Source organism: Clupea harengus, chromosome 12, assembly GCF_900700415.2.
Source record: "Clupea harengus chromosome 12, Ch_v2.0.2, whole genome shotgun sequence".
In the NCBI taxonomy this organism is placed as follows: Eukaryota; Metazoa; Chordata; class Actinopteri; order Clupeiformes; family Clupeidae; genus Clupea; species Clupea harengus.
This window is the reverse complement of record NC_045163.1, coordinates 25,845,596-25,856,827: the sequence shown is the minus strand read 5'-3', so window position 1 is coordinate 25,856,827 and position 11,232 is coordinate 25,845,596. Positions and strand designations below refer to the sequence as shown.

General features: G+C 47.9%; 1 protein-coding gene across 1 annotated transcript in view; it reads left to right on the top strand.

The window, feature by feature from the left end:
• Positions 1 to 123: 123 nt before the first annotated feature.
• Positions 124 to 11,232, top strand: part of LOC116222779 (exosome RNA helicase MTR4-like) — a 15,557-nt gene continuing 4,448 nt past the window's right edge. Inside the window, exons 1-14 of the mRNA XM_031577464.2 lie at positions 124 to 259; positions 578 to 721; positions 806 to 872; positions 1,011 to 1,073; positions 1,481 to 1,593; positions 1,838 to 2,012; positions 2,320 to 2,410; positions 2,539 to 2,663; positions 2,832 to 2,930; positions 3,940 to 4,060; positions 4,334 to 4,465; positions 6,362 to 6,441; positions 8,334 to 8,444; positions 9,171 to 9,272. Coding sequence (XP_031433324.1) covers positions 171 to 259; positions 578 to 721; positions 806 to 872; positions 1,011 to 1,073; positions 1,481 to 1,593; positions 1,838 to 2,012; positions 2,320 to 2,410; positions 2,539 to 2,663; positions 2,832 to 2,930; positions 3,940 to 4,060; positions 4,334 to 4,465; positions 6,362 to 6,441; positions 8,334 to 8,444; positions 9,171 to 9,272 — 1,512 coding nt within the window. The 5' untranslated portion in view covers positions 124 to 170. The remainder of the gene's footprint in view (positions 260 to 577; positions 722 to 805; positions 873 to 1,010; positions 1,074 to 1,480; positions 1,594 to 1,837; positions 2,013 to 2,319; positions 2,411 to 2,538; positions 2,664 to 2,831; positions 2,931 to 3,939; positions 4,061 to 4,333; positions 4,466 to 6,361; positions 6,442 to 8,333; positions 8,445 to 9,170; positions 9,273 to 11,232) is intronic.

The window sequence follows — 11,232 nt, the reverse complement described above, 5'->3', positions numbered from 1 at the left end:
TTTAACTGGCATACACACACGGACAAGAAAGTAGTAGACGTGGTGTTAGTATATGCGGCATCGGTAGCTACAGTGGCATCTGAAAGTGAGCTTTAGCGCTTTCCGTAGCGGAAATGAATAACCGGAAAAGGCATTATGGGAAGTGTGTCCGCTTGCCTCGCTGTGTAAACATGGCGGACGCCTTTGGGGACGATTTGTTCAGCGTGTTTGATGATGAGCAAACGGCTTCTTCTAAAGCTAAACCAGCACCACCGGCTGGGTATGTACAGTTAGTTAGTTTGTTTTCGTATGATGTGTATAGATTAACTGTTCTTTATTCTGTATTCGAGGTAAATGTTAAAGTTTCGGTGTCATGCTTTAGCCATGGTAGCCATCTAGCTGTAGCTAACGTTAGCTGTAATGCCAGCTATAATGGGATGCAACACGGTTTCCCACGTTAGCAAGCTAATGTGAGGTCTGTACAGGCAGCTAGCTGGCTAACTAGCTTGTTCTGGTGAAATTGACCGACTTTTTAGTGATCATTAAAACTTTGAAACACTTCTCCAATTATTCCTTATATTTATCTCCCCATTACCAGGAAAACTGCTGGTAAACATGGAAAGGGAAAGACAGAATCGCCCCTTATTACCAAGAGTAAACGAGAAGCTGACAACGATGGCACAGATGAAGTTGTGTTTGGGAAGAAACCCAAGCTCGAAACCGTATCGCCTGAAGAAATCAAGTAAATCTCTCCTTTTTTTGTTGAACATCTCAGTGTAATTACACTTTAGCTACTTTGCTAATGTTTGATGTCTGATCTGTGCAGCCTCGCAGATCTCATGCCTCAGGTGAAAACGGAGCAAGTGGAAACGGTGGAAGGCTGCACGCATGAGGTACATGTGTGATCAATTACATTGGAGTCTAGATCTTAAAATTGATGTTTTATTTTCCCAAATCTGCACGGGGGCAAATGTAGACTTCCATGTGTCCTGTCCTCATACGACTCAAAACATCTCTTACCAACACAACAGGTTGCTCTGCCATCCAATGAAGACTACAAACAGTTGAAACCTCGAGTTGGGAAAGCAGCGAAAGTAGGTCCATCTATCTGTCTTTCTTATCTCCAAGAAACTGGCATTTTAAACATCACATCAGTGTATGAAGTCGTACGCATTCGTATGATGAAAGATATTGTGCTAGTTTGTCTATGTGTTGTGACACTCCCAGAGTACAGTTAACTGTTTCCTTCTAGTTACAGCCATGTTTGCAAGTAAAACATGAATGGCATCTGTCACTCAATGTACCATACTTTTCAGCTTGTTATTGGTGACATACAGCCAGGCAAAGAGCCCAGTGGCATTGATCCATCCATGTTCATTCTTTTTACTCTGCATCTTGCACTAGAAAGTAGGGCTTTCACTTTTCAGCTTGGCCAAATGCTGATTTAAATAGCCAAAGGTACGAATTCCCTAGTTAACCTCTTCCCCCTCCTGTCCATCAGGAATACCCATTCCTACTGGACCCCTTCCAGAGAGAAGCCCTTTTGTGCATCGACAACAACCAGTCTGTTCTGGTGTCAGCCCACACATCTGCTGGCAAGACTGTCTGTGCAGAGTGAGTATGATGCATGTATAAGCCATGTATATTTCACATATTGAGCAAAGTTTATATGTTATATGTTATTGTATAGACTGCAGGGTGGTCTGTCATTTATGATCACATAGATTGCTGAAGCATATCATGTGTCCCATGCCATTCAGTTGGTGAATGTACATAATCGTAAAGTGCATGCCTATGTGTAAAGTATATGCCTGACCCATGCTGTTTTTTTTCCTCTCCCTCTCTCTCCATAAAAAAGATATGCCATTGCTCTGGCCCTGAGGGAGAAGCAGAGGGTGATCTTCACCAGCCCCATCAAAGCCCTGAGTAACCAGAAGTACAGAGAGATGTACGAGGAGTTCCAGGATGTGGGACTGATGACGGGAGACGTCACCATCAACCCCACGGCCTCCTGCCTCGTCATGACCACTGAGGTAAGATGATACATGATGATACAGTCAGGATCTCCTCAGGATTATTTATGCTCTTCAGCGAGGAGAAGGATGTATATAGGAGAAGAGTCCTCTTGTTGATGTATAGCCTAGCTATGTAATACACTTGCAAGAATTGGTACTCATAACTGTTTTAACCTTTCAGAAATTTGGTGAAAATCATTTGAAGACTAAAATGTTATATCCACTGTCTCTTGTTGGCATAGCAAACTCATTTCCTCCAGATTATTATACAGCACAAATGTTATCCAACACTAAAATCTGATGAGCGTGATTGTTTATGTTGTAGATCTTGCGGAGTATGCTGTACAGAGGCTCAGAGGTGATGCGAGAGGTGGCCTGGGTCGTCTTTGATGAGATCCATTACATGAGGGATTTGGGTATGTCACCCTATAACCTCACATCCTTACATGTGAAGGACCATCGTTGTTAAAGACGTGCATCTTTGAAGGGCTATTGTATATGTGTGAAGGATTGCTGAGTTTGCATGTGTTTGTGTTTGCTGTAGAGCGTGGAGTGGTCTGGGAGGAGACGATCATCCTGCTGCCAGACAACGTCCACTACGTCTTCCTCTCCGCCACCATCCCCAACGCCCGACAGTTTGCCGAGTGGATCTGTCACCTCCATAAACAGGTGTGTAGAAAGTGCTGTTAACCAGAATGTTGATTCATTTACCTGACATTCTGTGTATTAGCACAGTTCTCAAACATAACTTTTTGTCCATCTTATATCTTTTATTTGTATGATGAAATGAAGACCTAATTTCTAAGAGTTTGTGTGTGTGTTTTCCTGTCTGTTTAGCCCTGCCATGTGGTGTACACAGACTACCGCCCCACTCCCCTGCAACACTACATCTTCCCAGCAGGGGGCGACGGACTTCACCTCGTGGTGGATGAGAATGTAAGTATCGGCCATCAGCCCAGCCGCTGAGAACCAATATGAAGAATAACAACCCCATATCCGTCCAGCTGGCTATTTACACACATTATAAATAACATCTCCCCAATGTTGATGTTCCCAGCACTTATTTTCCAGAGTTGAAAAAGCATGCAGTTAGAAGTGAGCTCTTTCCCCTCCTAATCCATTATGGTTTTCTGGGACTGTCAGTGTTGTGCTGTCATTTGGGCTCAGTTTTAATCTCGTGTTGAATGCTTGCCAGCCCAAAGGAACGAGCTCTTTTCTCCCTTCCACTGGTGGAGGCATCAGGTGTCCTACGCCCTCCATTATTTAGAGGGGTGTCTGCGCAGTAAAGGAACTTTGCTAGAGTTGCTCTTTTGAAGTAACTTCATTAAGCATGCTAGTTAAGCAGGAGCATAGGAAAGCTAAACAGAATTTGTGCCATCACCTAGTTTATCTACACTCACACACACATACTATAAGCACGTGTAAACACAGATGTTAATATGATGCAGACACAAAAACACATGCGTATAATTAGCACAACTCCTAATTCACAGCCAAACATGGTGCTTAGAAACTCCTTCAGTGCAGACACATGTGTGCAGGTGTATTAGTTTTAGGACTGGAAGGCACAACGCTGAACAGAACTTTGCTTATATGAAATGGTTTTAGAAGGTAAATCCACTCTCTTTCCAAATCATGTGCATAAGGAAAGACTAAATCTAAGTCGCGGGTAACAGATGCGCTGGCTTTCTCGTGACTTGTTATGTGTGTGTGTGTGTGTGTGCGTGTGTGCGTGTGTGTGTGTGTGTGTGTGTGTGTGTGTGAGTGTCTGTGTGTGAGTGTCTGTGTGTGTGTGTGTGTGTGTGTGTGAGAGACTGGCTGGCTGCGTGTGTGTGTGTGCGTGTGTCTGTGTGTGAGTGTCTGTGTGTGAGTGTCTGTGTGTGTGTGTGTGTGTGTGTGAGAGACTGGCTGGCTGCTCATGACCTGATATTCCCTCCCCCCCCAGGGTGAGTTCAGAGAGGACAACTTCAACACGGCCATGCAGGTCCTCCGGGACGCCGGGGATTCTGGGGGCAGTGCCGGCGGGGGCAAGTGGGACGCCAAGGGCAGGAGGGGGGGAACGAAAGGTAAGACCAGGACGTGATCAATATCAGAAAACCTGAATATGAATGAGGTTTCATACTTTTTTTTCCTAGTTATTCGCTTGGATATTCCTATTGGGTAGTCATAGTTTTGCATAGTTTGTGTGTCCTGTTGTTTTTGTTCATCTTTTTGTTTCAATTCAGTTATCTTAATGTGGTTTAACCAAGAGGAGTTGGAGGGATTTTTGTGTCTGTGGTTTCTGACCTGGTCTGTTCTCGCGAGCGACTCGTCGGCCTCATCATTGTGTCTTGTGTCAGGTCCGTCCAACGTGTTTAAGATCGTGAAGATGATCATGGAGAGGAACTTCCAGCCCGTCATCATCTTCAGCTTCAGCAAAAAGGAGTGCGAGGCCTACGCCCTACAGGTGTCCAAGCTGGAGTTCAACACAGGTACACACACACACACACACACACACACACACCTATTTACATGTGGCACACGCTCAGTACACACCACAGTATTTTCATGATGTTCATTTACATTCACCTCGGTACATGCGCAGACTTACACAAACACAGAGCGTTTGAATAAACATGTTTTTCGAGGAACCTCTGTAGTAATGCCAAAGCTACATTTGAATGTGTGTGTGTGCGTGCGTGTGTGCAGAGGGAGGTGGTGTAGAGTCCATATCTGACCATAACACACATCACACAAACATCTCCTCTACCGTCAGCCCCCGCAATCATAGCAATGCTGAGCGAAGCTTTCACGTCGTAGAGGCTTGTGTGTTTATACACAAGAATATCGCAGCGCTCTCCTTATGTATACAACATGAAGCAATCTGGCTCGGCTTGCCTGGCATCGCCCGTCACACCGCAAACACGGGCAACCACGGGCAACCACACCGCCAGTGCCCTCTTCCAGAAATGTAGCGAAACGTAGCTAATGGGACGCCAGTCATGCTTTAAGTTGGTGTACATCGTGTGGAAATGGTTTGGCCATGCTGATCTGCTCAGTCATAGTGCTGCATTGAAACTCCTTGAAGAGTCAGATGGGGATGGGGGGGGGGGGTGTGGGTGTGTGTGTGTGTGTGTGTGTGTGTGTGTGTGTGTGTGTGTGTGTGTGTGTGTGTGTGTGTGTGTGTGTGTGTGTGTGTGTGTGTGTGTGTGTGTGTGTGTGTGTGTGTGTGTGTGTGTGTGTGTGTGTGTGTGTGTGTGTGTGTGTGTGTGTGTTCGTGTTCTGAGGTGGCCTACCGGTGCTGGCAGTAAACTGTTTAAAAGAGCGGTCCAGATTTAGAGGGCGTTTACGGTGCTGGCTGCTATCTGCTGGGCGGGGGTTGGGCTTCATACTCAAATTCCCGTTGCTATGCTTACAGTGCCTAATGGTGAGAGAGGGGGAGATTGAGGGATGGAGAGAGGGAGAGAGGGAGAGAGAGAGAAAAAGGGAGGGGGAGCTGTAATGAGATAAGACCTGGACAGGGGGAGGAGGGGAGTGTGAGTGAGCCAGATGGAGAGCATTGAGGAGAAGATGATGAGAGTAAGATTCAGACACAAGACGGAGGGAGGGAGGGAGGGAGAGAGGGAGGGAGGGAGGGAGAGAGAGAGAGAGAGAGAGGGAGAGGGTCTGAGCGAAGAGGAGGGATGTATAAGTGGGGTGTTATGATGCCGTCATCGGGCCGTGACCGTGATCAGGAGCGGCACAGAGAGCTTTTACTGTCATGTGCTCTTATCCATCACTGGGAGTCCACGAGCCCCTGTCTCTGTGGGCGCATAGTTCAGGCCTGTGTTTATGGAAATATTAGAGAGAGAGATAGAAGGAGGGAGGGAGAGAGGGAGGGAGGGAAGGGGAAAGAAAGAATGGAGTAGACTTGCAGAGTGAAAAGATCACAGTCCAATCAGGTTGACAGATTGGCTCTGTATTTTGGCGTGTGTGTGTGTGTTTGTGTTGCTGATGCGAGGGAGAGAGATTCTAAAGTGTGAGGTTGTGGTTGTGGCGAGAGCGAGTCTTACTGCATGTGTGAGAGCGAGTCTTACTCCAGGAGGTCAGAGCCACGTCTTCTCTGAAGTGCTCCGACTCCGAATCCAAACTCTCTCTGTGCTTCCTCACTAGAAGCTCTGCATCAGAAGTATTTAAATACGTGACCAAGCACGTGGAACACCCACCCATATATAAACATGTCAGCTGAGCAAGGCTGTGTTATTTGTCCTACAGCGTTTACATGTCATGGTGCTGGTCGTCATACCTTCTAAAAGGTTTTTTTTTTGCTAAATATTAAACCATTAATTAACTTGCTCAGATGACGGCTGTAATTGTATGTCTCTCTTGTTTTCACTCTTTTTCTTCAGACGAGGAGAAGAAACTTGTGGAGGAGGTCTTCAACAATGCCATCGACTGTCTCTCGGACGAGGACAAAAAGCTTCCACAGGTCAGTGCCGCTTTGCCTAGCCAAACACCAGGGGTGCTGCTTTCACGTAATCACTCCCAGAGCACCAGGGGTGAAGCCTTCACGTAATCACTCTTGAGAGCCTGGGAGATGAGATCAGTGCTCGTAAAAACCCCAGGCCTGAAGAGAGGCCTCCGCTCTGACGCTCCTGCTGTTTTAATGCAGGACATACTCGTGCCGTTTCCTCTGTCCCAAACGCCACAGGACACCCTGTGATCTACGTTCACCTAAACACTCCTCTACGTTGATGTCTAATAGTTTTGTATACTCAACCACGGCCAGGCCCTTTCGAAAGCCACACGTGTGACGTTTTTTTTTGGCTTTGCTTTATTTTTAATGGTGTGCATGTGTGCATGTGTCATCACACTGAAGTGCGCCATGAGCTGCTAGCGAGCGGGGCCTCGGCTACGAGACTGCCAGACACAAGGGGACAAACATGCCCCCAGTTACCCATCACCCAGCCGCGGGTTCTCTCCAGAATGGGTCTTCTTTTCGCCGTACGGACGCACCCCCCCCCCCCCCCCCCCCCCCCCCCCCCCCCCAAATCAAAATCAAGAGGTAGTGACAAACTGTGGTACCACACGTGCATCTTTGCAATACACCTAGATTTGCATCACTTCACCAAGACTAATTCACCAACTATTAACATTGCAAAAGTTAGTTGAAGTTGTGTGTGTGTGTGTGTGTGTGTGTGTGTGTGTGTGTGTGTGTGTGTGTGTGTGTGTGTGTGGTGTGTGTGCGTGCGTGCGTGTGTGTCTGTGCGTGACAGAGAGCGAGCGGTTTAACATTTATTTGTGAGCTGAACATTTGTAGATATGGTTTCACTGGCACGCATCGCTGCACATTGGTGTGACACCCCCCCCCCCCCCTCAGACCCCAGTGTGGGCGGCCGGCTGGCACGGCACCCAGCGTCGAAGCTAGCAAACTAACCACCAAACTCTCCATCGAAGCTAGCAAACTAACCGCCAAACTCTCCATCGAAGCTAGCAAACTAACCGCCAAACTCTCCATCGAAGCTAGCAAACTAACCGCTAAACTCTCCATCGAAGCTAGCAAACTAACCGCCAAACTCTCCATCGAAGCTAGCAAACTAACCGCTAAACTCTCAACGCTGGAGCCACAGGCTTCAGTGACTCATTGCAGAACCTGCGCCTTTCTGTCTGTCTTTCTTAGTTCTGGTTGCATTAACGCTCACTCACTTGGCGTAGTTCACGAGCTCCTTGCCGTCATCAAAGGTCTTGCCTGTGCGTTAAGCAAGAAAGTTTTTTGTGAGTCACACACACACACACACACACACACACACACGACTTTTCCATTGCAGGGGTTGCAGGAGGTCCGCGCTTTCACATCCTCTCATATTCACCTCATGCTCTTAGAGTTTGGATTGGTTGGTGTACTGAACACACACATTCGGGTCATGAACTCACCCAACACTGAGGTCATTTCCCAAACCCACCCCAACTGCTTACTCGCTACTGTCAATTCGATAAATATTCAAAAAGATTTAAAAAATGTGGTTCATGAGTCATGTTAGCATTAAAAGCGGTTATTTGTGTATGTTTGGAACAGGCAGAAGAACATTATCTTCCAAAAACAATGGAAACAGGCGTGTTCTATTTACGGCTGGTCTGTTCTGTGTCACGTCTGTTGCCAGGGAGTGGAGTTTGTCATTCACAAGGGCTGTGTGTGTGTGTGTGTGTGTGTGTGTGTGGGGAGAGTTTGTCATTCAGAAGGGCTTCTGGGCCTGAGAGGCTCTAGGGTTTTTTTTTTTTAGCAGCTTGTGTTGTACTGTTTGCATACTCCATGTTCTGTGAAACTAAGGCTAAAACCCTCTGTGTGTGTGTGTGTGTGTGTGTGTGTGTGTGTGTGTGTAGGTGGAGCACGTCCTCCCCCTGCTGAAGAGAGGCATCGGTATCCATCATGGTGGCCTCCTACCCATCCTGAAGGAAACCATCGAGATCCTCTTTTCTGAAGGGCTTATCAAGGTAGGCGCGACCGTCAAAGACTTTTGAAAAAGTTTGTCTGAAAAATGCCAACACACCTCTGCATCAGGTTGAAAGATGGGACAATTTCCCCTCATGATCACAAGTTACAAAAACTGTTACAGTTGCTTCAACACACCATTACCGGGCCAATGAGATGCCTCCTTCATCTGTGTGGTGTTGGGTTTGAGCAGCTGTCAAAGAGGCAGTCCGCGTTTGTCAGCTGAACTGTCTTAATATCCTGATAGCGACCACTGAAATATATGTTCTGAGGAAAAAGACCTTGACTGGCATTTTCCCTGTCTCTGTAATCAGTAACCAAAATGGCTGCTTTGGCGAGACATCTGGTTAATACAGTTAGGAAACTTCCAGAGAGACGTCCTTGCATCCCTGCCTGCCAATTATATCTGTGCTGGGGCAGCACTTTCAGGGGAGCCGTGTGTGTGTGTGTGTTCTCCTGTACGTGCTCCCCCTCCCACACCACGGAAGGAAGGCACTTTCAGGGGAGCCGTGTGTGTGTGTGTGTGTGTGTGTGTGTGTGTGTGTGTGTGTGTGTGTGTGTGTGTGTGTTCTCCTGTACGTGCTCCCCCTCCCACAACACGGCAGGAAGTTCTAGTCTTTACATGCCAGGTTTCTGATCATGAAAAGGGTTTAGGGTAGACCAGCGGTGGATTTGTTGAACTACTTGCTCTTCCTGATGTTCACCCTGTGACCCTGTGACCCCTGTAGGCTCTGTTCGCCACGGAAACGTTCGCCATGGGGATCAACATGCCTGCTCGCACCGTGCTCTTCACCAGCGCCCGCAAGTTTGATGGCAAAGACTTCCGCTGGGTAAACACAAACAAACACACACACACACACCAGCCCCATTCTGTTTCTTTCATATATTTCATAAATGTGAAATTGCTGTTTTGATTGCGTCATGTTACTTAAACTTATTTCCCAGATACGTTTATCAAGTGTGACTTACAGGACCAATTTAAAACTCATTTTTCTGAGACTTTAAGATGCACATAGTCTTGTGTAGGCCCTAGAAGCCCACAGCAGGCTACTGAGACCATCATTTACGGTCTGCGTGTGAAGGTGTGTCAGTCATTGGGCAGGTTGAGTCAGGCCAGGTGCATCACGGAGAGGGCAGGTGGTTGCAGGCGACCACACACTGCTAACGCCTGTTCTATAATTTAGCTGTGTAATATCCCAGCGTCTAGACATCAGGCGCCTTTGAATAAAAGCTGACGGAGTGTCAACAGTGCTAAACTGATGGGGTGAGAGAGTGATGGGGTGAGAGAGTGATGGGGTGAGGGTGAGTCCCAGGTCGGTGTTGAACTGACGGGGTGAGAGTGTCCCAGGTCAGTGGAGCCGGCAGGTCTGTGTCTGAGGGGTGCGGGTCTGTGTCTGAGGGGTGCAGGTCTGTGTCTGAGAGGTGCGGGTCTGTGTCTGAGGGGTGCAGGTCTGTGTCTGAGGGGTGCAGGTCTGTGTCTGAGGGGTGCAGGTCTGTGTCTGAGGGGTGCAGGTCTGTGTCTGAGGGGTGCAGGTCTGTGTCTGAGGGGTGCAGGTCTGTGTCTGAGGGGTGCGGGTCTGTGTCTGAGGGGTGCAGGAGCGGCAGAAACCTTTTGCTCCCACCGGCGGCCACGTCTGCTGCCACGTATTGTTTGTGTGAGCAGGAGGCTCAGGACTCAAGCTGTTCTGATTTAAAAATGGGGCTCGCAGCCTTGTCTCTCTCTCTCTCTCTCTCTCTCTCCCCCCTTTTTTCTCTTTCTTTCTCTTGGAGAAGAGAGGGAGGAAACTGCCATCCAGGCGAGTGAGTGTGTTTGTGTGTGTGTGTGTGTGAGAGAGAGGGGGGAACATCTGGTCCACATACAATCCTGTCTTAGCCTGTGCTAGTCTGTTTCCTTTTCTTCTTGTTTTTCTTGTTTCCCCCTCTTCTTGTGTTCACTTTTGAATTCTCTTCTCTTCGGCGCTTCTGTCTATTCTCTGTAGCATTTGTGTGCTGTGGCTCAGAGGTTTAAAAAAGAAAATCAATAAAGAAACAGTGGCTGAAAATAAGATTAAACATGAGAGTGGCCTGGTGCTAGGGCCAGCATGAGAGCATGATTCAATTAGCGTCAGAGGGAGGGAAAAACAACGGCCTTTAAACAAGGGGAACAGCCCCAGTGCCTTGGCCTTTAAACAAGGGGAACAGCCCCAGTGCTTTGGCCTTTAAACAAGGGGAACTGCCCCAGTGCTTTGGCCTTTAAACAAGGGGAACAGCCCCAGTGCCTTGGCCTTGAAACAAGGGGAACAGCCCCAGTGCCTTGGCCTTTAAACAAGGGGAACAGCCCCAGTGCCTTGGCCTTTAAACAAGGGGAACTGCCCCAGTGCTTTGGCCTTTAAACAAGGGGAACAGCCCCAGTGCCTTGGCCTTTAAACAAGGGGAACTGCCCCAGTGCTTTGGCCTTTAAACAAGGGGAACTGCCCCAGTGCCTTGGCCTCTCCTCGGGGGGCTTCAAGAGGGTCTGTCTGAGGTTGGTGCCTGTGAAGGAAGAAAAGAAGCTCTAATTGAAGCCATGCGAAGCTTGAGGATGCAGTGAGGATGCAGTTGCCTCTTGAGATGGTTTCTATTGCAGGCAAATGGGCCTTTTTGGGTCACATAGACAGATGCCCAGTGTGCAGTTTTACTCTCTGAACATAGTATCTGTGTTGTTTGTTTGTTTGTTTGTTTGTGTCTTTGATGGCTTATTGAGTCAGAAATCATAAGGTTACCAATGGTCATCGCATGTACACAAGGTGTAGGTGTAGGTGACACTACCCC